The 25,319-nt window shown below is 53.1% G+C and overlaps 1 protein-coding gene across 5 annotated transcripts in view; it reads left to right on the plus strand.

The window, feature by feature from the left end:
• PIK3C2B (phosphatidylinositol-4-phosphate 3-kinase catalytic subunit type 2 beta) overlaps positions 1-25,319 on the plus strand; it is a 65,730-nt gene that overhangs the window by 17,907 nt on the left and 22,504 nt on the right. For 3 of the 5 annotated variants that reach the window (XM_072814763.1, XM_072814764.1, XM_072814765.1), the window contains exons 2-15: positions 5,828-6,851; positions 10,103-10,203; positions 10,813-10,967; positions 11,285-11,405; positions 14,383-14,494; positions 14,649-14,728; positions 15,081-15,144; positions 16,002-16,148; positions 16,769-16,802; positions 17,681-17,876; positions 18,918-19,040; positions 22,393-22,560; positions 23,141-23,252; positions 24,648-24,790. In XM_072814763.1, the coding sequence (XP_072670864.1) occupies positions 5,916-6,851; positions 10,103-10,203; positions 10,813-10,967; positions 11,285-11,405; positions 14,383-14,494; positions 14,649-14,728; positions 15,081-15,144; positions 16,002-16,148; positions 16,769-16,802; positions 17,681-17,876; positions 18,918-19,040; positions 22,393-22,560; positions 23,141-23,252; positions 24,648-24,790 (2,492 nt within the window). In that variant the 5' untranslated portion in view covers positions 5,828-5,915. Of the gene's footprint in view, positions 1-5,827; positions 6,852-8,365; positions 8,848-10,102; positions 10,204-10,812; positions 10,968-11,284; positions 11,406-14,382; positions 14,495-14,648; positions 14,729-15,080; positions 15,145-16,001; positions 16,149-16,768; positions 16,803-17,680; positions 17,877-18,917; positions 19,041-22,392; positions 22,561-23,140; positions 23,253-24,647; positions 24,791-25,319 lie in introns of those variants that run through there. The other 2 variants (XM_072814766.1, XM_072814767.1) reach the window with 2 other exon arrangements.

Here is a 25,319-nt window from a genome sequence, read left to right on the forward strand (position 1 = left end):
GGGTAAATACCCAGTAGTGCAATTGATGCTTATTTAATTTTGAATAAACTATTTTAAGACTATATTTGAGGTACGCACAAGTTACTATTGAGAGCATAAAGAAGCGGCCCTTAATCCCATCTGGGACTAAGAGAAAGCTTCCTGGAGAACGTGATGTCTGAGCAAAGGCTAAGGAGTGAGTTAGAGTCCCACAGGCAGAAAGCAAAAGGGAATTGGGAAGGGCAGGCCCAGGGGAAGGAGGATGTTGAACAAGTCAGCAAGGTATTGGGTCCCTGGCAGTGAATGACTACAGCTGAAAGGAAGATGGGGGGTGGTGATAAAGGAAGCAAATAGAGAGCCTTTGAAGGTGTGGAAGCAGGCAGTGAGATGATCAGGTTTACCTTTCAGAAAGAGCCCTCTGGCTGTTCTGGGGAGAATGCCTTATGAGAGGGGCAGATTAGGAGGAAGAACTGTGAGGAGCCTATTGTAATAACCCAAATGGGAGAAGATAAGGGCTTCCTTAGGGCATCTAGCAGGAAGGACTAGATTCAGGAATACAAAAGAGGCAAAGTCACTTAATGAGGAAGAGCCGGAAGACTTTGTTGACTGGCTATGGGGACACGGCAAAGGACGAATCCAGGGAGGCTGTAGGGTTTCTAATTTGGAGGACTGGCTTGTGCCCTTTGCTGAGGTGGGGAACCAGGAGGGTGGAGGGGTTGTGGGAAGGAAAGGACAAGGTGGTAGTTCAGTTTTGGGGCATTTGGGGCTTGAGATATGGGCGGGCACATAAACTTGAGGGCAAGATACACCATTGGATACACTCCAGCGCATGAGTGGGACGCATCAGAGATGAGACGCAAGGTTGCCCGAGCAGAGGGTGTTAACAGTGGCTGAGAACGGAGTCCTGACACCAGCATTTCAGGGGTGGACAAAGAAGGAGGTAGAGAACAAGAAGAAAAAAGTGTCATGGAAGCCAAGGGGTAAAGAGTTTAGGGAAGAAGGGAAGGGTCTGGAAAGCTAAATGCAGCAGCCATGTTTGGGTCAGTAGAAATGCCTGTGGAAGGGCACCTGGGTGGCTCAGTCAGTTAAGCATCTGCCTTCAGCTCAGGTCATGATCTCAGGGTCCTGAGATTGAGGCCCACATGCACAGGCTCCCTGTCCAGCAGGGGGTTTGCCTCTCCCTCTCTGCCCCTCCCCTACCTCCACTTGTGCTTGCTCACTCGCAAATAAATACAATCTTAAAAAAAAAAAAAAAAAAGGCATGTGGAATTGGATGGCCTGGGTATTGTTCCTGGGGTGGTTTTTGTTGGAAGGATGGGGACAGAAGCCAGATTACAGTAAATCGAAGGGTAAATGGGAATTGGGAAAGTACATGTGTCTTGTGCTCTTGGAGAGCCTACTGGGAAGGAGGAACAGAAAAGATACTGGCTGGAGGACAAAAAGGCAAGAGAAGGTGCTTAGGGTGTAGGGTGTGGGGTTTTTGTTGTTGTTTTCTCATACTTTCTTTTTAAGGCTAGAAGCAGTCTGAACATGTGTATGTGCTGAAGAGAGAGACCTCATTAAGGAGAAGGGGCAAAGGTACAGTGGGGGAAGGGATATGATCCCGGAGGAGATCCAGTGAATGGGGCAAGAGGACAAGAAGGTTGTGCCTCAGCAGGAGGCAGGAACCCACTCTCCCCGAGACCAAAAGGAAGAAAGGGAGACTGCATGCAAGTGTGGATAAATTCATGCATGAGAGCTGCAGGAAGTTGAGAGAGATTATTTCCAATAGCTTCAGTTTTCCTCTTCATAGTGGTGCCTGGCAAAGGCAAATCCTTCTTTTTTCTTTTCTTTCAAGAGAGAGAGAAAGTATACATGCAAACGGGGTTGTGGGGCACAGAGGGGGAGAGAGAATCTCAAGCAGGCTCCATGCCCAGCGCAGAGCCTGCTGTGGGGCTCGACGACCGTGAGATCACCACCTGAGCGAAAATCAGGAGATGACACCTTAACTAACTAAGCCACCTAGGTGTCCCTAAGTCTTTTTTATTGTGGAGAGAAAATGAATGGAATTTATGGTAAAAAGCATGATTGGAAAAACAGTGGAAAAGAAATGCTTCCTGTTTCCAGTTGAATAGGGGTCTATAAACTTTTTTCTAAAACCATTTGATTGGGGCAGCCCCGGTGGCTCAGCGGTTTAGCGCCGCCTTCAGCCCAGGGTGTGATCCTGGAGACCCGGGATCGAGTCCCACATCAGGCTCCCTGCATGGAGCCTGCTTCTCCCTCTGCCTGTGTCTCTGCTTCTCTCTCTCCTCTCTGTGTATTCTCATGAATAAATAAATCAAATCTTTAAAAAAAATAAAAATAAAATAAAACCATTTGATTTATTATTATTATTGTAGTCAGGAGTTTTGTTTCATGGGTCTTGTCCTGCAGGTAAAATAACCTGATGTGGGGCCCAGTGAAACGCAAGGAGAAGCTGTTCCTCTGAGCTTCAGAGCCATCTCAGAGATGAATTACCAAACACAGAGCTTCCAGGCAGGAAAGATTTGGGATCAAGCTGGACTCAGGGTAGGCAGAGCTGTACTCCCTGTGCCTGGTGTTCAGCATATTCAGGACAGAGCAATCATTCATTCAGCCATCCATGACTAGAAGAAGGAATTTCTATTACCCAAGGCCAATCAGACCTGGAAGTTTTTGTTGAAGGCCCCACATCTGAGTGGAGAAGAGGGGGAGATAAGAGGGACTATGCCTCTGAGGTCATCGGCTCTGTGGCCCTCTCTGAATCTCAGCAGAGGTCTAGCCTCTTTGGGGTGGTTAAGGGGGTGACAGAGAGTGGCAGCCCAGCCCTGAGAGCACTGGGAGGGTGTGTCTCACATCCTTGTGGGACTTGAGCTCCAGGGGAGCTGCACTGACGCTGGGGTCCCAGAATCAATGTACTGATCAGCCTCGGCACTGATTGGAGCCCAGAGATGGTCAGGGGCTGAGCTGCCCACGGGGACAGAGACTCCTGGGAGTCCTAAGCATCAGCCTCATCCCAGGACAGCAGGTGTTCAGGGCTCGTCCCAGCTGTCATGGTGACTTCACACTTGATGTTCCTGGTGTTTACTGCTGATGGAGACTCTGCCTTTTGGAGATTGTGACCCCAAGGACAGCAAGGTGAGCACAGGTTGACCTGACTTCTCTAGAGGGACAGAGAGGCCCAGAAACTTCAGTCCAGGAAATTATACAGCCAGAGAAGAGACAGCTGGGTGTGTGTGTGTGTCTGTCTGAAAATGAGGCCATGTAGGCACCCCTAAGTCTCAGTATTCTCTGGAATGAAATGCTTGGTCCAGCTGGAGCATTTATTTGGTGTCTCCTATCTAAGGTGTACAAGAACCTTTTCCTGGGGCCAGTTTCCTAACTCCCAGCAACTGTGTTCTGGGTACCTCCATCTGCTCATCCAATTCCTTTGAATTTCAAATAGTAAGACTCCCTCTTACCCTCTGTTGGTAAAAAGTAATCTGTAAGAAGTTGTTGAAGGATGTAGATCTCAAAAGGCAGAGAGTCACTTCATATGCCCCAAAGCTGGGCTTGGGCTATTCAGTCTTCGGCGAACTACTTGCTGAGATTCACTAAGCCAGGGATGCCTGGATGGCTCAGTGGTTGAGCGTCTGCCTTTGGCTCAGAGCGTGATCCTGGAGACCCGGGATCGAGTCCCACGTCGGGCTCCCTGCATGGAGCCTGCTTCTCCCTGCCTGTGTCTCTGCCTCTCTCTGTGTGTGTGTGTCTCTCATGAATACATAAATAAAATCTTAAAAAAAAAAAAAAAAAAGATTCACTAAGCCAGCCAGCCACAGCCCTCTGTGGACAGGGTTCTTCGCCTGGGCCTAATGGGGAGACCATCAGGGCGGGCACCTCAGGTCAAGTGATACCTTCATCCTAACTCATTTGGGAGCTGATGGAACTTGCCACCCAGTATCTGTCTGAACCTTTTGTCCTTTTGATGTTTTCAACTTTCGAATCATAAGAAACAACATGCTTAAAAAAAAAAAAAGAAAAAGAAAAACAACATGCTTCATGTTAATTACCTGCTGGATAAAGCAGTACAACAATGAGTAATTTTTTTTAAAGATTTTATTTATTTATTAATGAGAGACATGGGGAGAGAGAGAGAGGCAGACACAGGCAGAGGTAGAAATAGGCTCCATGCAGGGAACCCGATGTGGGACTTGATCCTGGATCTCCAGGATCAGGCCCTCGGCTGAAGGCGGCACTAAACTGCTGAGCCACCCAGGCTGTCCAAGAATGAATAATTTTAGATAATTTTATGAAATCATGAACTTCTTAGCTGCTGGCAAAAAGGATCTGAAGTGGCTACTTCACACTCACCTCACAACCTAACCGAAACATATATACACATAAGTCTGTGGTTCTTAGCTCCAGCTATAGACCAGCATCTCTTGGCGTTTAAAAAAAAAAATACTACTGTTCTACGGCAGACCAGTTAAATTAGACACTCTTAAGAGTACCCAGGTATCAGTACTTTTAAAAAGGACCCCTGGTGTTTTTAATGTGTAATCAGGGTTGAGAACTGCTGGGCCAGGCTAGCCTTCATTCAGGGCTATCTTCATGTCATGGCTTCTAAAGAAAAGGATGCTAACGCTGGAGTACATGAAGGGGGCTGCTTTCAGCCAGTGGCAGCTGGCCTGGAGGTCCTGGCTTCCTGTCTGGTGTCCTGAGGGCCAAGGGGAATCGATGTGGCACACCTGTAATCCGTCAGGTATCTGGGTCTCACCTGTTGCCAGGCTTTGTTTTATTACTCACATTGGTTTATTTGGGGAGGAACTTAGTGCAGTCTGAGTAATTACAAAGTCTGTTTCATTGGACTCTATTTCACTTTATAGCTTTACTGAGGTATAATGGACATACAATAAACTGTACATATTTAAGATGTGCAATCTGGTAAATTGTGACGTATTTATATACCCAAGAAACCTTTGCCACAATCAAGATAATGAACATACTTATCATCCCCAAAAGTGTCCTTTAAAGCTTCTTTGTCATCCATGCCTCTTTTCCCACCTTACCTTTCCCCAGTTAACCACTGATCTGCTATCACTGTAGAGTTTTCATTTTCCAGGATTTTATATAAATGGAATCCTACATATTCGTGCTTTTTTGTCTAGCTGCTTTTACGCAGAATAGTTATTTTGAGATGCATCCGTGTTAGGACATGTGCCGGTAACTCATTTTTTGTGGCTGAGTTAGTATCATTACGTGGACAGAATCGCATTGTTTAATCCATTCCCCTGTTGATGGACAGACTTGGGTTGTTTCCAGTTTGGGGATATGACAAATAAGGCCACCGCGAATATGCGTATAAGTCTTTGTGAAGATACGTGCTTTCAGTTTTCTTGGGTAAGTGACTAGGGGTGGGTTAATTGAGTCATATGGTAGGTGGATGTTTACCTTTCAGCAGGCTGCCTGTTTTCCAAAGTGGTTGCCCCATTTTATATTCGCCACCAGCAGTGTATGAGAGCGGTCCTCTTTAAATGGATTGAAGAGCCCCTTTTTCTGTCTTCTCTCGCCTGATGCAAGGTGCCTCCTTCCTCCCTCAGGGTACATGGGAGAGAGAGGACCGGACCTCCTCTGCCATTCCCAGGGTATGTGGGAGTGAGGGACCAGACATCTATAGATAAATGGAAAGGTGAATGGATGTATTAAATGGATAGAGTTGTCTGCATTTCTTCTCTCCATTTTTTTGTTTCTTCCCATCTGCTGTAGACACTCGAGGAGCAGGCAGTGACCCAGATGATGTCACCTAAGTCACGTTATTAATTCAAGCCTTTTTGTGACTGAGTGATTGATGTTTTCAACCCCTCACCTGCAGGTGCCCAGACACCATGCTGGAATCCTGCACACCTGACACTGAGAGAAAGTAAAAGACTTCCTTATCTCCTCCATCCCCCGTCCTCACCATGTCTTCGACTCAGGGCAGTGGGGAACACTGGAAGTCCCTGGAGTCAGTGGGCATCAGCCGCAAAGAGCTGGCCATGGCCGAAGCCCTGCAGATGGAGTATGATGCACTGTCCCGGCTGCGGCACGACAAGGAGGAAAGCAGAGCCAAGCAGAACACAGACTCCTCTCTCATCAGCTGGGACGAGCCTGTCCTAGACTTCTACAGCAAGCCGGCAGGAAGGCAGAAGGACCTCAAGCTCTTACGTGGTCTTTCTGGCTCTGATCCTACCCTCAATTACAACTCACTCTCCCCGCAGGAGGGGTTACCCAACCACTCTACCTCCCAGGGCTCCCAGCCTGGCCCAGATCCCTGGCCCAAAGGCTCTCTGGCTGGAGACTATCTCTACATTTTCGATGGTTCAGATGAGGGACTCTCTTTGTCCCCAGGACAGGGGGACATAGATGGCTCTTCCAAGAAACTGTCCCCACCTCCTCTGCCGCCCCGAGTCTCTATCTGGGACACCCCTCCCCTACCTCCCAGAAAGGGGTCTCCCTCATCCTCCAAGACCTCCCAGCCCAATGACGTCAACACCTTTTCTTTGGCAGAGCAGCCTCCAGGCAAGCTGCTGGGGCGTCGCATCCTGGAAGAGGAAGAGGAGCTGGGGGGTGGGGCTCCGGGGCGCCTGCTCGGGCCTGTGGACTATGACGGTATCAATGATGCGATCACACGGCTCAACCTCAAGTCCACCTATGATACAGAGATGTTTCGTGACACCACCAGGGGCTGGAAGGAGGGCCGGGGGCCCCTGGACTTCAGCGGCAAGGACACTCCCGGAAAACCCGTGGCCCGGAGCAAGACCATGCCCCCTCAGGTGCCTCCCCGTACCTATGCCTCCCGCTATGCCAATGGAAAGAATACGACACCAGGCAAGAACCGCCGGATTTCCGCTGCCCCGGTGAGGACCTCAGTGTGTCCCTTCTGCCTCCCCTCCCAGTGCCACTCGGACACAGAGAGTGGGCCTTCTTTCTGAATCTTTGTTGTTCCAAATTCGAATCTGCTACCGGCTCACCCTGTCAACCTCTCCTCCTCTCTCCCCTGTCTTCTGGCCCCTGGGCCCTGGCTGGGGAGAGGAAGAGGGACACCACTAGAGATGTGGCTCCTTTTCAGGGCTGAGCTTTGTACCAAAACAGCCCTTGCCAGGGCAGGTGTTTGTGATGTCGGTTCCTAGCATGTGCTCGCTTCACAGGGTAAGTTCCGCACCGGGCTCAGGGGATTCTCTGTGACTCTGTGGCTGAATGACCCTGTGGGCTGGAGCAGGTTGCTTCTGCTTTCTGACCTGCTTTGCCCAAAGTGCTGTAGTGCTGAGGCTCAGTCACAGTATTAACCAGTGTTTCGTGCTCAAGAAGTCTGCCTGATAGTCCTAGGCACACAGCTCTGGTCTTTCCTGTCCCAAAGTTTGGTCCTTGCTTTGCCTCCCTCTGTGTCTCCATCTTTCCCTTCCCACCCCCGGCTCTGCCTTTCTCCCTCTCTCTCCCTCTCCTCTCTGGTTCTATTTCTCTGTCTCCCTCCGTGTCTCTCTCTCTCTCTCTCACTGCACTAAAATATACATAACAAGGTTTACCATCTTGGCCAATCTGCAAAGTATGGTCGGTGACATTAGCGACATTCACATTGTTGTGCTGCCGTGGCCACCGTCTACCTCCTTTCACAGTAAAAATATTTAAAAGAGGGGATCCCTGGGTGGCTCAGCGGTTTAGCACCTGCCTTTGGCCCAGGGCGTGATCCTGGAGTCCTGGGATCGAGTCCCACGTCGGGCTCCCTGCATGAAGCCTGCTTCTCCCTCTGTCTCTGCGCCTCTCTCTCTCTCTCTCTCACACACACACACACACACAAATAAATAAATAAAATCTTTTAAAAAATATTTAAAAGAAATGCAGTATGACAATAATGATTTTATTTTCATGAGTGGATAGTGTAAAATGGCATAGTATCTACATAGAAGCACAGGGTAGGTTCCAGGGCAGCTTTGATCTTTTTTTTTTTTTTTTTTTTTTTTCTGATTTAAAAAGTATCAGTAGCATCTCCATGGGTGGGACCTGAGGACACTTGGAGTTTCACCCTTGGGTCTGGAAGCCCTGACCCCAAAAGGAGTCAAGAGGTACCCTTGTGGCTGGAGGTTTCCGTAGGAATGGCGTGCCACTTCATTCCATCCCTGTTTCCTCCTTATCCATTGTCTAAGGGACACAGGGGCTTTCCCACCGTGTGTCCCAGCAATTGGGATCCTTCACAACTCTGGAAAAGCCACATGGTCCTTCCTTCCTGTGCTGCTGCTAAGAGAGTCCCTCAGAGCAGAATCAGCTTCTGGGAGAAGGCACGACTCTGGAGCTCAGGGCTTTTTAAAGGCCCTGCTGTGAGAGGTGGGGCTGCTCCCGCTATTTATAGGGACAGGGAGATTCCTGTTCCCAGCTCCGAGTTCCTCGCCCAGAGCTGGGCCTGCTCGGAGGCAGGCCACCCGGGTAGGTGGTCACCTCTGTTGCTCCCTATCTCTCTTGCCTCCTCCCACGGCCTCACCCTTCCCCGTCACCCCCGTGTGTCACCAGGGTTCTGAGGGGGCCCTGGGTCCAGCGTGTCCTGGAAGAAGCTAGGGCAGAGCCAAGAGCTCGTGCCAGTTCTAAGGGGGGGAAATGCGGCCTTGGTCCCCCCCACCTCAGCTCGGGGCAGGGGCGCATCCCACCCGGAGGGGGCACCTCTCGGGCCCTCGGCCTATCCCGCCGCCCCGCCTCCACCGGGCTTTCAGACGGAGGGACCCTCCTTATCCCAGGCCTGCGGGGCCAGCCCTGGAAATGGTGGGCTCCACATGCCAGCCTGGCACCCCCACTGCCAGCCTCTGCCTGGCAGACTCCCCCAGCCAGCGTCGGGCGATGCCACCAGGGCCTGCCAGCAGGGCAAACGTAAGTGGCTTTTGTTTTCTTGTGGAGCCAGGGAGTGGTACTGGGGGCATGAGAATGGCCTTCGGTAGCCACGCTCTTCCTCTCCCCGGCCTGCCCCTCCTGTCTCTCCGTCTCCGTCAGCCTCTCTGCCTCACTTCTGGGGGCTAATTGCTGACAGTGGCACTATTGTGAGTGGGACCCGGGCTGGAACTTGGCAGAGCAAGGGCCTCACGTGCCAGGGCCCCGCTGCCGCCCTCCCCGGAGCAGGGCTAATGAGAGGGGGCACTCAGAGGAAACAATTTGGATATTCAAGTGCGGAGCTCAGTTGCTGCCATCTGCCCCAGGGGTGGGCAGGACGAGACCGTGAGAGGTGAGGCCTGGAGCTCCCCGGAAGCAGCTGGTGGCAGTGGCCGCGCCCCCGGACCCCGGCACCTCTGGGCAGGCCTGTCTGGGAGACCTGCCATGCCCGCTCCCCGCACCCTTCCTCCTCCCCGGGCCCCGCCGCAGGCCTGGCAGGCGCTCGCCAGCCGCCAGCCGCCGGCCGCCAGCTGCTCTGCGCCGGGAGGGACGCCGAGGCCCCGCTGACAGAACCCCCGCCACCGCCCTCGTGTTCTTCGGTGGGAACGGGGCCCGGACGGGCTCCCCGACGTGCCAGCCGGGCAGAACCTAAGCCTCTCGGGAACCAGGAGGAGCTAAGCCTCCTCCGGGTTCTCTCCTGCCCAGGAAGCGGCCTGAAGACTTTCTTGCTCGAATAGCATTGGCCGAGGAGGCCTGTGTGTCTGTCACCGCCTCCTGCGGTGGGTGCGGGGCCTCTGCCCAGAGCCCAGCCTCCGTGGGCACGGTTGGGCCGCCCACGTGCTCTGGCCTCCACACCAGGCCCGGGAAGAGTAGCCGTCTGCAGAGCTCTCCGCCACACCCCTGGGAGCACCCCCCCGAAAGCCGCCCAGCGACCCAGCAGTGCTATGTGCTGCCTCACCTGGGTTGAGCTTATTAGATGCCGCGCCTCTGCCTCCAACCCCGGGAGAGGAGGTTTGGCCACACCTTGTCCGTCCCACCCAAACTTACAGCGTCAGGTTCTCTCTTTCTGCTTGGTTCCTGGTCTCCTAGGACAGCAGATGTATTATTCCTAAATTTCCCACATTTTCCTGTGCCCCCGAATGTTCAATGCTTGAAAAGCCTTTACATCCAGAGTTTCAGGGTTTAGATCTGGGAGCAACCTGTGGGAACAGGGTGCCGTAAGGGAAAAGGTGCTGAGTCGCCTGTTCTTCTCTTAAAGGTGGACTCACGGCCCCATACTATTGCCAACGGCCATGAATTATTTGAGGTCTCAGAGGAAAGAGATGAGGAAGTTGCTGCATTTTGCCACATGCTGGATATGTAAGAGTTCATGAATGGGGTGCCTGGGAGGGCTCTTAGGGGCTGGGGAGGAGGGCCAGCCCATTCAGAGCTTTCTCTAGGAAGGAAGGAGGGTCATACTGAATAAATCTCAATTCACAGCTACGAGGTGCTTCCAACAACAGGTGTCGGCGGACTTTTTGAAATCTTAGAAGTTTCACATTTTGGACATTTATGAACCCTCCATCCAACAGTCACATTATCCTAGTGGCTTCAGGCTTGGTTTCCCTCAGGAGCAAATGCACCACTGATAGAGCTAAGAGTATTTTACCTGGAGCTAAAAGAGAAAGGAAATGGAGCCAGGAGAATTTCCCTTTGAATTTAGCAGGGAAAGCTTTGTCACTGTAGAACTGTCCCTACCATGCAGTGGGGCTTGGGCAACATTTTGTAACTGTAGCCAATATGTCGAGAGCAAGGTTTCCAGGAGCAGCTTCCCCACTTCCCCCATCCTGGCCTGCAGGCCTGGAGAGCCAGGCTGAGCAGCGACAGAAGAGCCCTTGGCCTCAGGGTGGGAGGGTCCCAGCAGGTGTCTTCTCGACTGCTCTCTTCTGAAGGCACAGCGAGGGTCCTTCTCCCTCTCTTCCTGCACAGCCTTCGATCTGGCTCTGACATCCAAGACTACTCCCTCACCGGTTATGTCTGGAGTGCTGTCACCCCGAGCCCAGAGCACCTTGGGGATGAGGTCAACCTGAAGGTGACTGTGTTGTGTGACAGCCTACAGGAGCCACTCACTTTTACCTGCAACTGTAAGTGGGGAGGGTGGATGAGTAACCCTTGAGGGGGGGGGCCACGGAGGACAGTAGTGTGACCTCAATTCCCACCCCACCTATGGCCCCCTGATGAGGGGCAATGGGGAAGCTCCTCCAGGGGACTGGCTCCAGGGCCAGTTTTATGGGCCCCACAGTCACTTTCCCCAAGCCCAGACTGTGTGTTTGCCTGCTTTCTCTGGATAGCAGTTGTGCTGAAGAGTGCTTAGTCAGGAACAGGGGGATCAGCATGGGGACCCTGAGCCCTGCCTGCCCTGGCACTCCTCATCATTGCTCCCCTGCCCCCCCCCTTACAGGTTCTTCCACTGTAGACCTGCTCATCCACCAGACCCTGTGCTATACCCATGATGAACTGAGGGATGTGGACGTGGGGGACTTCGTGCTGAAGCCCTGTGGGCTCGAGGAGTTCCTGCAGAAGTAAGTGAACTGTCAGGAAAGCGGATAGGAGGTGGCACCTACCTTCTGGGTGGTAGCATTGGGAGGGGGCTCCCTCAGGGTGGTGCTGGGCTGTGGCCTGGGGCCGGCAGCTCCTCCCTGATCACACTTTCTGGGCCCTTGCACAGCCACGTCGCACTTTCCCCAGGCACTGTGTCTTCCAGCAGGGCTGGTCGGCTTCTGAGCCAAGTCTGCTGTGGAAAGAGCTTGGAGCTGGGACCAGGCAAAGATGAAGTCCTATCTGCTTGCAGACGTCTGCATGTGGAGAGATGCGTGTGTGGGGCCGGGGGGTGGGGGTGGAGGGGACTGTCAGGGGCTACTTCTCCTAGACGGTGTGTCTCTGTGGCCGGGGACAGATGGAGGACTGGGCAGAAATGCCCTTATGGAACTTAGTGGAGAAATTACAATGGTTCCCTCCTCCCCCTTTCCCTGCCCCTAAGCCTTTCCCCTGCTGGCATGTGCAGCTGGTTATCCTCCTCAGCAAAGGCTTGCCTCCAGCTCCTCTCCATCCAGTGCCTTGCCAGTGGGCAGCCTCCTGGAAAGTCTGAGGTGGACCAGCTACAGCTAAACCCTATCCGCTGCCCTGGGGCTCTGGGTGCTGGGGCAGGGCTGCGGAGAGGGTACACCACCTGGGCTGTGTGGCAGGCTTTAGAATCAGCCAGAAGGCAGCAGATAAGAGAAAAAAACAAAGATGTGCTTTCCTCCCTAAGATTCTGGCTGCCTACTGCCTGCTTCCTCTGGCCACTCAGAGAAAGCAGCCTTGGCAGTGGGGAAAGGAGGGACCTGGATCTCCATCCTTAGGAGTGCCTCAGGAGTGCCAGCACTCTCTCTAGATGCAAGGATGTTTGACCAATGGCTAGAGCAGTTTTTTTTTTTTTTTTTTTTTAAGATTTTATTTATTCATGAGAGACACAGAGAGAGGCAGAGAAACAGGCAGAGGGAGAAGCAGGCTCCCTATGGGGAGCCTGATGCAGAACTTGATCTCAGGACCCGAGGATCACAACCTGAGCCAAAGGCAGACGCCTAACCACTGACCAACCCAGGTGCCCCTGGCTAGAGCAGTTCTTGACTGGTTTCTTTCACTCTGGGGAAAGGAAGGGCAGGGCCTTTGTGGTGCCACTCCAGGACCACCATTCAAGTGTGTTCCATGTGTACTCATTTTCCCTGGAGGAATAAGAGGGGCTAGACTCAGGGTCCCCTGGTAGAGAGCGCCCCAGGCACTCTTATAAGGGAATAAGGGGCATAATGGGTCACAGCAGTAGGGCTGGTTTGGGTTCTGGCTTGTAAAACCCAATCCTCAGTTTCTTCCCTGAAATGTAGTAAGGACTGAATGTGAGAATGACCCAGTGAGCAGAGAAGGACCAGCCCAAACGGAAGAAAGCTGGACACTCCAAAGTCTTTGAGCCTCCAGGGCTGAAGGTGGTAGATAAGCTGCCAGATTCTGATGTCCTGCCAAGACCTAGCTGGAGTGTTTAGTGTGAGGTGCAACTGATCAGTGGTCCTGGGGTCATGCCCCTCCTACCCTTTAAGCCGAATACACACAGAGGAAAGCCTTCCATAGAGAAGGTCAGTTAAGTCCCCAGGGGACCCCAGTGTCCGTCACTTTTGGTTCAGAAGCCCCCCTCTTCCACCAAGGCTCTTCCCTTCCCTCCCACCTGACAGAAAAGCTTAGACCTCTGAGCGCAAGACAGCTGTCTTGGGTAGGGATGGACAGACTCCCTGGGGATTCCAGAAGGCTGTTAGCTCCCAAGGAAACCCTGTGGTTTCCTACTCATGCCTAGCAGGGGCTGATGCTGAAGGGGCGCGGTGGGTCCAGGATGCAAGCTGCTCTCAGATAAGAACCTTGAGACAGTCCCAGGGGAGGGCTGAGTTTCCTGCTGCCTCCTCCACCCCCACTTCACTCTTCCTTCCTCCTGGGGCACTCCCACCAGACACACCAGCCCAGCCGCTTCGCCCCCAGGGTTTAGCTACTGCTCAGCCTTGGTAGGTTGGAGCCTGGATCCAAGGCTTGGTCCTAGCTGGACCCAGACTGGTCTCAGGCCAGTACCTCTTGGGCTTCTGCACATACTCCTCTCCTCTCCCCTCCATTTCTGGCCTAGATTCCCAGCTCTACTGAGGAAGGAAGTCCCTTTCCGGCTTCTGTTACCCAGCTGCTGGGACCCAGCCCAGGCCTGCAATGCTGGCCTGCAGGACAGACTCACTCTACCCCTTATCCTGGGTTTCCTTTCTGACTATGGTGTGATTTGGGAGGGAGGAAAAGTCTGGCTTACGGATGGACTCCTGTGGCCTCCTCCGAAATGTGGGTAGACAGGGTCTCATATGTTGTTGCTGGAGCAGTGAATGGCTTGCAGGTGGATGTGGGTAAGGAAGTCTGTAGAGATTTGTGTTAATCACAGTCGGACAGGACCCACAGAGGGAGGGGAGAAGCAGACTCTTTTGGCCTTGGGAATAACAGACTTAGAATCTTGGTGGGTTTGTTTGGTTGGCCTCAGCACCCCAGTCGCTGATGGTAGGGGGGGCAGGAGATGAGGGCCACGGTGTGGGGAGAGTGTCTCTCAGGGAGCACCACACCCGAGCCAGAGCACAGGTGCATTCCAGAGTGTCCTGCATACTGAGCCAAGAGAATGAGGTTCCATCACTGTCCCCCTGAGAAGTCTCTGTTCCCCACTCACTCCAGAAGGCCCAGCCCTGGGACGATTGTTGTGATGATGATATGGGTAATAAATGCCTGGGAAAGTCTGTGTTTGTGTAGACTAAGGTTACAAGTTATTAGATGGCTTTTTTTAGACAGACTTCCATTTCTTTCCCTGAGCTCTATAATGATAGATTTCCAGGAGCTCAGATAGTACCTCCTCACTGCCCCCTTCTCCCTATTTCTCTCTTCCTGGGATTAAGGTATACATCCCCCTTCCCACTGAGTCCCCAGGGCGCTAATGGTCTTGTCCCCCCACTCCACCAGCAAGCATGCCCTGGGCAGCCACGAGTACATTCAGTATTGTCGCAAGTTTGACATCGACATCCGGCTACAGCTGATGGAGCAGAAAGCTGTACGCAGTGACCTGGCCCGGACGGTTCGTGCGGGGGTTGGGTTTTCGGGAGGCTGCACAGGGATGGGGACGTGGAGTGGGCAGAGGTGATATGGAACACCTTCAGTGGGAGTAGGGTAGGAGCGTGGGGTTGCAATAAAGGTACTGCTCCTCTCTGAATAGGACGCTTCTTACACAGGTGAATGATGACCAGAGCCCCTCCACCTTGAACTACCTCGTCCATCTACAAGAGAGGCCAGTCAAACAGACCATCAGCAGGTGAGAGCAGGTGCCATCTTGGATGTGGGCCAGCCAGGAACTGTGAGGGTACCCCAACCCATAACCCCACTTACCTTTCTGCCAGGGCCAGGGGTTCTTACAGGTGTCTGGGATGAGACCCAAGAGTATTATAGGAGAAGAGCCTCACTCTAGGGTGTGTTGCATTTCTTCCCTCTAGTACTTTGCCTTCGTTCTCCAGATGAGGGGTGGTGAACCTATGGAAAGAGTGGGGACCCCTTTAAACTAGAATCTGAATCCTAAGCTGTGGGGAGGGAGGAAGAGACTAGGTCTCTCAGTACCCTGGGTCTGTCTTGACCTCTCCTGTGACTTTTGCCTGTCCCCAACTCCCCAGGCAGGCCCTGGGTCTTCTGTTCGACACATACCACAATGAAGTGGATGCTTTCCTGCTGGCTGATGTGAGTATAAATCATAGGGCTGGCCCAGCTGCCCAAAGCTCCTCCCCTCCTTTACTGTGATGAGACGGAGGGTCTCTGAGTACCTTTTGTGCACTAGTCTGGCCCTACGTTAATGGCTGCTGTGGGTAGAGGAGCATAAACATGGTCTTAGTCTTGGGGAGCCCATATTCCCACTAGAAAGATGGGACAGTAACATAGAGCTATTAGACAGAACAGGTGGCTATGAGTCATCAAGGGTTCTCAGAGAGTGATAGGAAGACAGAGTAGAGTGCAGGAGGGGGGCACTCTGAGAAGGAGGCCAGATTTTCACTGGTCTTTGATTTGCACTTATACAGGTATTCAGCACAGGATAGGTGAGGGAATTCCAAGTGAGAAAACTTCAGGGGCCCAAGGGCAGAGGAGGATGTGGCAGTGCAGCCTGTCTGTGGTACTGAGATGAAATCCTCCTGGAAATTCTAAATGACAGGACGAGAAATAAGGCTGCCTGGGCAAAGGGGCCTGAACAGGGTCTCTGGCTTCTTTGCTGTTCCCTATGGATTGAGTTTATTAAAGCTGTGTCTCCGGGGGATGTGTTTGTATTATGTGTTTGTACAGTAGCTGCCAGAGGGAGTCTGGGAATAGGAAGAGGCTCAGGGGAGATGGCTGAAAGACCTGGGAGCGTGGGCATGGCTCATCTAATTCAAAAGGAGTGACCGTTGGGGGCTAATGCCAGATGCTTGACAGTCAAGCGTGAGATTCCACTATTCCTCCCGAGGGTCAGGAACCCCTACTCCCCCCAACCCATTCCTTCAACAGCGCGGCGGGTGCTGGAGGCTAAGAGTGCTCACCTGCCAGCCTTGCTGTGCCGCCTCCCACAGGGGGACTTCCCACTGAAGGCTGACAGGGTGGTCCAGTCTGTCAAGGCCATCTGCAATGCCCTAGCCGCCGTGGAAACCCCTGAGATCACCAACGCCCTCAACCAGCTGCCCCCCTGCCCCTCCCGCATGCAGCCTAAGATTCAGAAGGTAACGGGCTCAGAGCACTAGTAGGGGGAGGGAAGAGAACAGTATTTGCAGGGAAACTGGGTAACTGGATGTCCACTTACTAAAAAGATCTTCTCTCCACCTCCTTCCTGCAAGTTTGGAGTTTAACCACAAGAATTCTCGTGTCCCTTCTTCCTGAGGATGAGGGTAGGCTAGGGTCTGCCCTGGCACTGATCGCCAGGAGCCTGGGCTGGCCAAAGACTTTATTCATAATCACCAAGGCATTGCCTGGCACTTTGCCTCCCCATCAGGGTGCAAAACCAAACCCTCTCCTGACCTAGGGGCTCTGTGACTCCCCAGTGGCGGCCGTGGGCCATACACAGGGCCAGCAGGATAGGCACCATGACCTGGGCCGGAGTGGCCTGAGTGGGGGGAGCGTCTCATTTGGGTGGACACAACTTTAACCTTGGCCTGGCTCACTCACTCTATCCATCACATGGCTCTGGTACAAACCATGATGCGGTCTTCCCTGAGGAGTCTCTGCTCCTCAAATTTCAGGCTTGTCTGATCCAGATGAGCACAGCTGTGAAAAGGCCTTCTTCCAGCTGTGCTGGAAAAGGCCACAGCCCTGAAGCTCCCCTCCCTCTGCTTTTCCCCAATAGGATCCCACTGTCTTGGCTGTGAGGGAAAACCGAGGTAAGGAAACTAGTCTCCATCGTTATTCAGCAGGGGCAGCTGAAAGCAGCTCTCTGTCCAGATTTCTTTTGTCCCTGGCCCCTTGATTTATGGGCCTAGGTCTGCCTCTGCATGTGTGTATATCTGTGTGTTTTCCAGCTGGAGAGCACATTTCTTTCCACAAAATGTTATCTCATTATTTTTACTAGTTATTCCTGTGGTGTCCCTGGGAGATGGCGATGAGGTGGTGTCCGTGTGAGGGTGGGGGTGGCAAGGCAAAGTTAGCCCTGGGCTCCAGATGAGAAAAAGCTCTTACTTGTGTAGGGTTGTCATTATTCTCCAGGAGGCTCATAATGCCTGTGTTTCCAACTCACAATGGGCCTGGGGAGAAGGTGATAAAGAATTTTTCACTAGGAGTGAGTCTTTTAAACAGACTTTGCTCTATGAAGCCCACACCTCTGGGATTCTTGGTTGGTGATTCCCAGTCTTTTGGATTTCATGAATTAATAACCTGTTGTTCCACAAAACATTATTTTAGGGACCAACATAGAAATTGACTGCTTTGCTTTTGCCAAGGAATGACTTTTAAAGTCACTGACCATTATCATTCCCAGTATTTCCCAAAAGAAAGGACATTTAACACAAAATAAGTAGCAATAAGTAAAAATAAGGAGAATGTTTAAAGTTGAGCATCATCTTATGAGCAGGTCATGATACAATCCTGCCTTTTTTTTCCCCTCATTTCACTACAGATGGGTGAACTTTGTCATGGCTATTGGAAACCAACTGGCATTTGGGGACTACTGTCCCGGTGTGTACCATCCTAGCCAATGCCATGGCAACAGGATGGCACTTGCTGAGACCTTGTGACCTTTCCTTGTGACCTCTTCCTTTCACAGAGAAGGTTGTGGAAGCTCTGACAGCTTCCATCTTGGATCTGGTGGAGCTATACTGCAGCACATTTGATGCGGACTTCCAGACGGCTGTGCACGGGAGCCGCAAGCACGATCTGGTCCAGGAGGCCTGCCATTTCTCCGGGCCCTTGGCCTTCACTGTCTATGCCACCCACCGCATCCCCATTACCTGGGCTACCAGGTGAGCCCAGGGCTGATTGTCCTGTAGGGAGCGAGCTGAGTTTGACTCTCAGATGGCTTCTCCCTGTCTGGGTGCAACCCCCTGTCTTGAGTTGATGGTGGTCTGTGGCATTGCAGTGCACCTTAGCTGAACCGGATGAGCCGAGTGCCTGAGGGGGATTGCAGGCAGGGACATCCCAAGGAGAGCCAGAAGGTCCCCTGGGAGATGGAGAGGCAGCCACAGCAGTCAGATCCTGCGGGGCCCTCTCAGTGCTGGTTGCATCGGCATCCCTGCCCCCCACCCATCCCAGACCCGCTGATGGAGACACTGCGACAGATGGCAGCTTCCCAGATCCAGTGCATGCCCCAAGGCCGATGACTGCACTACCCTGCAGATGCACAATGGGAGGGGGCGGGGAGGGGGGAGATGACCCTTTGTTGGGTGTTCCCTAGGCCTGCAGGGGTGAGTGAAGGGGGACCTTCATTTGGTAATCCTCAGCTCCTCTGCCTAGTGCCTTGGCATGGGGGGGGGGGGGTTGGTCCCACCCCCGCACCCCCCGCCCTTTCCAGACCCCCCTCCCTCTCCCTTCCCCCTCTCTCTTTGTTCCTCACTTAATGTATTCCTCTGGGAGATTGGCAGAGAACAAAGGAGCCAGCCTGGGAAACCAGGGCCTTCTCTGACCTCTTCTGTCAGGCACCTGTCACCAGCCACAGGGACCCCCATGTGTTGGCATTCTCGTCGGCATATGTCGATTGCATCCCCCTCCCCTTGTCACCTGCGCATGCGCACACAGACACCCCCATGGGCTGCCACCGCCAACTGTAAGAAGGCGGCTGCGTGGGCTGGTCCCCAATCAAGAGGGAGGAAGAGCCTGAAGCTGGGCGGAGGGATCCAGATCCAGTTGCTTCTCCTGGAGCTCCTATTCACAAATGCCCCATGACCCCATGCTCTAGCTCCCAGAGACCAAGGAGGAGTCTTAGCTGGAGAAATGGAGCTTGGCACACGCTGGGTGACTGTGATGGGGCTTGGGAGCTGAGCGTCCTTCCTCTCTTTCTGTTGCAGCTATGAAGATTTCTACCTCTCCTGCTCCCTCAGCCATGGTGGAAAGGAACTATGCAACCCCCTGTACACCCGAAGGGCTCACTTTTCCAAGTACCTCTTCCACCTCATCATCTGGGACCAGCAGTAAGGCCCCCCGCCCCCGCCCAAGCCCTGGCCCCGGCCCCTGCAGACCCCACGGAGGAACCCACATCTGCATTAAACCAGTCTCTACCACTAACCCTACCCCCACAAGAGCCCTCAGCGCCTGGAGTCTCCACTTCCCTAACCCTTAGATGGGGACAAGTACCATTTCTAATCCACAAAGATTCTCTGTAAAACATAAAAGATCATAAAAAAAAAAAAAAGTTAGTGGTTAGCTTTCATAATAATCCATCGTCTTGATCTTGTCTTCCTTAAAAGGTTTAACTAGTCTGAGGGATTCTCATCCTCTCCCTTCTTCCCAAAGTTTCATATAGACTAGGGAGAGGGGCCTGTGCTTTCTTCCTTCTAGAAGGGAAAAAACAGGTTGTCTAGACAGAAGAATAATGGGCTGGGAGCTGCAGGAAGAAGCCTCTATTTCTAGCTCTGTGTCTAGTCCCATGTTCTCTTTGGCCTGTCTGTGCCTCACACTGTAAAGTGGGGACAGTTGTTTAATTCAGAGGCAGTTGTGGCTGAGATAAAATGAAATGAGATAAATTATAAATATGAATATGAAACCACGAGCACAAGGTAGTATTAATCAGCGTTTATTAGCAAGTGTTGCTGCCGGGAAGAAAGGCATCAGCCAAGCAGAGTAGGAGGGAAATGGAGGTGAACCAAGTGGTGGCACTGCAGGTGTGCACCCGCCCTGGGCCCTCTCTGTGCTGCACCCTGCCCTCCCTCCAGACTGTCAGAAAGCCCCTTGTTGGCTGCCCCCAGCTTCACTTCCCTAGACTGACTGTATCTGAGTCCTTATTTGCAGAGCAGAACTGGAACTTCAGTATCTGGAGTGCAGATGAGAGACTGAACAGGGTGCTTGGGGAGGCCAAGATTGCCAAAATAGGCCAATGCAGAGTCTGTGCAAACAACAGGAGAGGTGGGTTATTTACAGAGGGGCAGCTGGGGAGGCAGACCCTTTCTTCTGTCTTCACACTTATGTAAGTTATAGAGCAATAAAGCTGTAAATAAAACTAATCAAATAACTGCCAGGGCAGGAGAGGCTCTTTGGAGGCAGGGATGGCTGCCTCAAATGGCTTTGGAATTTCACCATCACCTTCCGATCCTCTGGCTTCAGTGACTACCGGTGCCAAGGGGATCATGCCGTACAGTGCCCCACCCCAGGCAGACCCCACAAAATTAGCCCGAGACCCTCTTGCCATGGAGTATCAGATTCCTGGTAGGCCTGGTCTACCTCAGCCTGCCTGTCCTGTGCGTCTCCTTCCACTCCCTGTCTTAGGTTTGGCCTCGAATCCTAAAGGCTGGTCCCTGCCTTCATAGTCAAGATCAAGGCTTCTGGGAGAAGATGCTACCCTGTAGGGTTCAAAGCACAGGCCTGGGCACACTCCCTTTCTTACTATAGGTGGAACCTTGGGAAGTGATGGGCCTAACTTACAGGGCTATTTGAGAACTTCTGGGACATTGCCGGTAAAGGGCATTGCACGGTACCTAGCACACAATAGATGCTTTCTTCTTCATTCTTGTCATCTTTTTAGCTGGGGGAGCCTGCTCAGTTCCAGTTTCCCCGTTCCAAGTGACTGACGCAGTGACTGATACATGGACATATTTGTACATGTAAATCCTATTTGCATAGCCCTGTTCCGGTGCAGAACCCTCAGTGTTTCGCAGCAAAAGGTACACAGTGTATACACACATCACACAAGCTGTTTTCCCCTCTCCACTGATGAGGAAACAGTGCAGAGGCATGAGTAGTTCTGAGGTTGTGAGCGGCAAAACCAGGACTGGAACCGGCACATCCCAGGAGTCCTTTCTGGAGGAGGCAGCCCTTGCCATGTGATGTTGAGGAATGGCTGCAGAGGGAAGAAGAGGGGTTTCGCAGGCAGGGAGGAGGTTCAGGCCGCAGCCAACATATGGTTTTCCTGACTGACCCCAGGCAATGATCCGTGGAAGAGGCTTTGGAATGCTAGATGGACTCGAGGACTAAGGAGAAGGGGTTTCTGGCTGGTTCTAGGGGTCGTGGTTTCCTCTCTGCCTCCAGATACACAGTGGGAAGCCTCTTCTGGGCTGACAGGATGGGGGTCAGCTCCAGCCCCCCTCCACTTTGCTGTGGGATCAGCTGACTGTCCTGCCGCCTCAGTACAGGGATCAGCTAACTCTCAAAATAGGCCCAGCAGCCTCGCTCCACCACCTAGCCAAGCCTGGGCCTGGCATGTCTGCTGGCTTCTGCAGGGGCCCTAATTATAGCCGTGGGCCCCCAGGGGACAGGCAGCTGGGACGGCAGGGCTCTGCCAGTCTCTGGCGGGTGGGAGGGAGGGAGTCTCACTTAGGTGCAGATTTTGCTGCAGGAGTGAGGGGCAGCAGTGTAGGGAGGCTGCTTAATCAGGCAACTCAGCACCTTGAGGGTGGCCACCCTGCCTCTGTGCCTTCTGGTGTAGAACCTGCCCTGGGCTGGCCAGGAGGGCGTGACAGTGTGGACTTTGGCCCAGGGACAGCTTCCCCAAAAGGTAATGTGGGTCCTCCCTCCCTGAGAGCTCCCCTCCTCTCTCTCCCTCACCCCACCCCAGTGCCTCATCCTGAACTTGGAGGGAGTGGCTGGGTGCGCCTGGGGCGGAGGAGCCCCGGAAGAGCACATCTGGACTGGGTAGTGGCAAGGCTTCACTGGCCAGTTTGTGTTCTCTCCCTGCAGGGGCTTTGGGAAACCCCTTCTCTTTATCCCTCTAGCTTTGAAAATCTTTTTTTTTTTTGTGGGGAGGGGTGAGGTGGGGGTGGGGAGAACAAACCATCTTGTGCCCTGAGGGCTGGGAGAAGAAGGGGATGGGAGAGGACAGACAGGTGGGAGGACTGTCAGGAGGAGGGTGACCTGAGGGCAAAGGACACCCTGCTTCTTCCTTGTTTTGTTTCAGCATGGGAAGTGGGGGAGGGACGAGGGTGGTTCAGTGCAGAAGGATTGTCAGAGGGGCAGCTTCTTGGTGACCCTCTGCAGAAACCCCGGGACAAGGGGCATATGGCTTCACTGTGGGAACTACAGTCACCTCAACTCCAGGATGGCTCTGGCTATCCAAGTTCTGTCCGGTCACTGGGGGTGGCCTCAAAATCGGGATGTTAGCCGCACACTACTGAGAGTCTGCAATTGCAAAAACAGCATGATGTACTTCTGGGAGCATCGGGGGAGGTTTCGCCTACAGTTTGGGACCTGTCCTGGTTCAAGGCTTCCCCAGGGAGCACATCTGATATCCCAAGAGGCAGGCCGCGTTCTCAGCCTCCACTTAACTTCCTGGGCCGCCTGTCCCTTGAAGCCACGAAAGTGGCCCCTCCTGATTTGGTTTCCTCTCCTCCCTAGGATCTGCTTCCCTGTGCAGGTGAACCGGCTGCCTCGGGAGACCCTGCTGTGTGCCACTCTCTATGCTCTGCCCATCCCCCTGCCTGGGAGCTCCTCAGAGGCCAATAAGCAGAGGCGTCTGCCAGAAGCCCTGGGTTGGGTCACTACTCCACTCTTCAACTTCAGGCAGTATGTGGTTCCCAGGGCAGCGGCTTCTTGGCCTCGGGAGGGAAGGAGAGGGATAGAGAGAGGGGCCTGGCTGCTGCCCTGGCCAGTGCCCCTTGGGAGGGTTGGCCATGTGGGGCTCACCAACAGAGTCCACAGGGCCCTAGCCAGGGGACCAAGGCACAGGAGTAGACACCAGGGCAGTTGACATAACCAAGAGCTTCTGGGCAGGACTGGTGGTGCAGGAAGGGCGAGAGGGGTGTGGAAAAGTAGTGCTTGGGTAACGTGTCATCTGGCCCTGTCCTTGAAAGGGCCTTAGAGGTCATCTAGTCCACCTCTGTGCCTCTGGGGGCATTCCCACTGCTGCCCCCAGCAGAGCCCCCTTCTCCACTGCATCCTGCCTCAGTGGCAACCGAGGTCATCCAGAGGCTTCCTGAAGTCAGTGTGCTTGTATAGGACCTGGAAGAAGGGAGAGCCTATAGTCTATGGGGAGAATGACAGAGTTGGGTAGTGGCTTCAAAGGCAGATTTTTGGTTGGGGAGGGGGAGGAAAACCATCTCCTTAGCTACTTGTTGATTCTCCTCCCCGCCCCCATCCTCCTTAGAGTCCTGACCTGTGGGCGGAAGCTTCTGGGCTTATGGCCAGCAACACAGGAAAACCCCAGTGCCCGTTGGAGCGCACCTAATTTCCACCAGCCAGATAGTGTCATCCTGCAGGTGAGACCCCAGCTTCAGCTCCCTCCTACCCATTGCTCCAGACTACTCAAGAGTCAGCTCCAAGTTTTCCGCCTTGAGGTTTGGTCTTGGGCAGTAAGAGAAAGTGCTGGGATGTTGGGCATAGGATGCTAATGCATTGGAAGGAACTGGGTGAATTTGGTTGAACCCCAGTGTGCGGAGGAGTTCTGTGGAATCTGTGTGCCATCTCCTGGAGGTTAACTTTGATTTTAAAGAGGCTGAAGGCAGGGCCTGAGCATCTCCACCCCCATTCAGGGCTCAGCTCTTTGGAGTCCTTTGTTTTTTTTTTTTTTTTTTTTTTTTTTTTTTTGGAGTCCTTTGTATTGAGCTTTTATATTAGGAGCCTGATAAAATCTGAGCTATATGCCTGGGGGCCTGAGGGGAAGCCCCCCACCCCTTCCTCCTCCCCGTGCAGCCGGTTACTCAGTGCTCCTGTGGAGTGGGGCCATTCTCTGGGGAGAGGAGGAAGACCTGGAGCTGATCATATCCAAGGTCTTGTTACCGTTTTCTGGCTCCCCTGTTGTCCAATCAATGAGATGCTTTGGTATGGAATGTGGAGTATCAAAGTGGATATAGCATGAAACATAATGATATAGAACAAAAGCTCCAGAGGCAGGCATTTTTGTCTATTTTAATTGACTATACTCAGTGCCTAGGACCTAGAATAACACTTGGCACATATAAGGGTTCAATAAACATTTGTTGATTGAGGGAATGTAGGACCCACTCAGCTCTGAGATCCAGTTTAGGAGGATGAACATCTGGCAGCATAGAGCAAGATGCTATTCTTCTTTTTTTTTTTTTAAGTTTTTATTTATTTATGATAGTCACACACAGAGAGAGATAGAGGCAGAGACACAGGCAGAGGGAGAAGGAGGCTCCATGCACCGGGAGCCTGACGTGGGATTCGATCCCAGGTCTCCAGGATCATGCCCTGGGCCAAAGGCAGGCGCCAAACCGCTGCGCCACCCAGGGATCCCCTCTCTGCCTCTTTCTCTGTGTCTCTCATGAATGAATGAATGAATGAATGAATGAATAAATAAATAAAGTCTTAGGAAAAAAAAGTTCTGGCCTGGGGCCTCCCCTCCCCCCCACTGCATCTCCACCCAACCTCTCACTTGCCCTTTCTCCTCTCACTCTCTCTGTTTCCTTCTCATTTTTTGCTGGAAGTGACGGCTGGAAGGGACTTTCCCTAAAGTCCAAGTTCCCACCAAGTCCCAACAGGGTTATTTTACAAACCACCTGCAGGCAAGGAAGGGAGGGAGGGGGGAAAGCAGGACTGCCAGCATGTGACAGGGTGCTGGAGACCTGGGAAGGCGGTGGCCCCCACTCACCTGCCTGTTCTCTTCTCCCTGCTTCACTGACGCCATCCTCCAGATCGACTTCCCCACCTCAGCCTTCGACATCAAGTTCACCAGCCCCCCTAGAGACAAGTTCAGCCCCCGCTATGTGTTTAGTAGCCTCCGGGAGGAAGACCAACGTGTGCTTAAAAACATCATGCAGAAGGAGTCCTTGTACTGGTGAGAACCGGGGCCTTTCCCATGTGCTGCTCAGGCCCCCATCCTGTCTGATGTCTCACCTGCCAGCTCCAAGTTCCTGCCCTCTTGCTTTGGGAGTAGAGGTGGGATGGGGGGGGCGGGGGGGGCATTGCCACTGAAGCAGGACCAGTGGCGAAGGCAGCCTCCAGGCTTTTTTTTGTGAGCTGACGCTAGGCAAGGTGGAGAGGCCAGGCTCAGGAGATTAGATCTAGGAATGCCCATCCCCACAATGGGAACCTGGCCCCCTCAGCTTGCCAGAGGACCAGAGCTTTGCCCCACACCCCAGATATGCCGTCTACTACTTGCTATCCATGGGGACAGCTGGCTCCTGTCGTCACCAACCTGCCCCCACCTCCTGCCCGTTCCACACCCACAGCCTTTGCATTTCTCTGGCCCTGTCACTTTCCAAAAAGGATCAGGTGTCGGGGCAAGCTGGCAGCCCTCAAGGGTAAGGGAGTCCAAGCTGATGTCATCCTTGGGGCTGCTTCTCTTACCAGGATTGGAAGGGGTG

Source organism: Canis lupus, chromosome 38, assembly GCF_048164855.1.
Source record: "Canis lupus baileyi chromosome 38, mCanLup2.hap1, whole genome shotgun sequence".
NCBI classification, from domain to species: domain Eukaryota; kingdom Metazoa; phylum Chordata; class Mammalia; order Carnivora; family Canidae; genus Canis; species Canis lupus.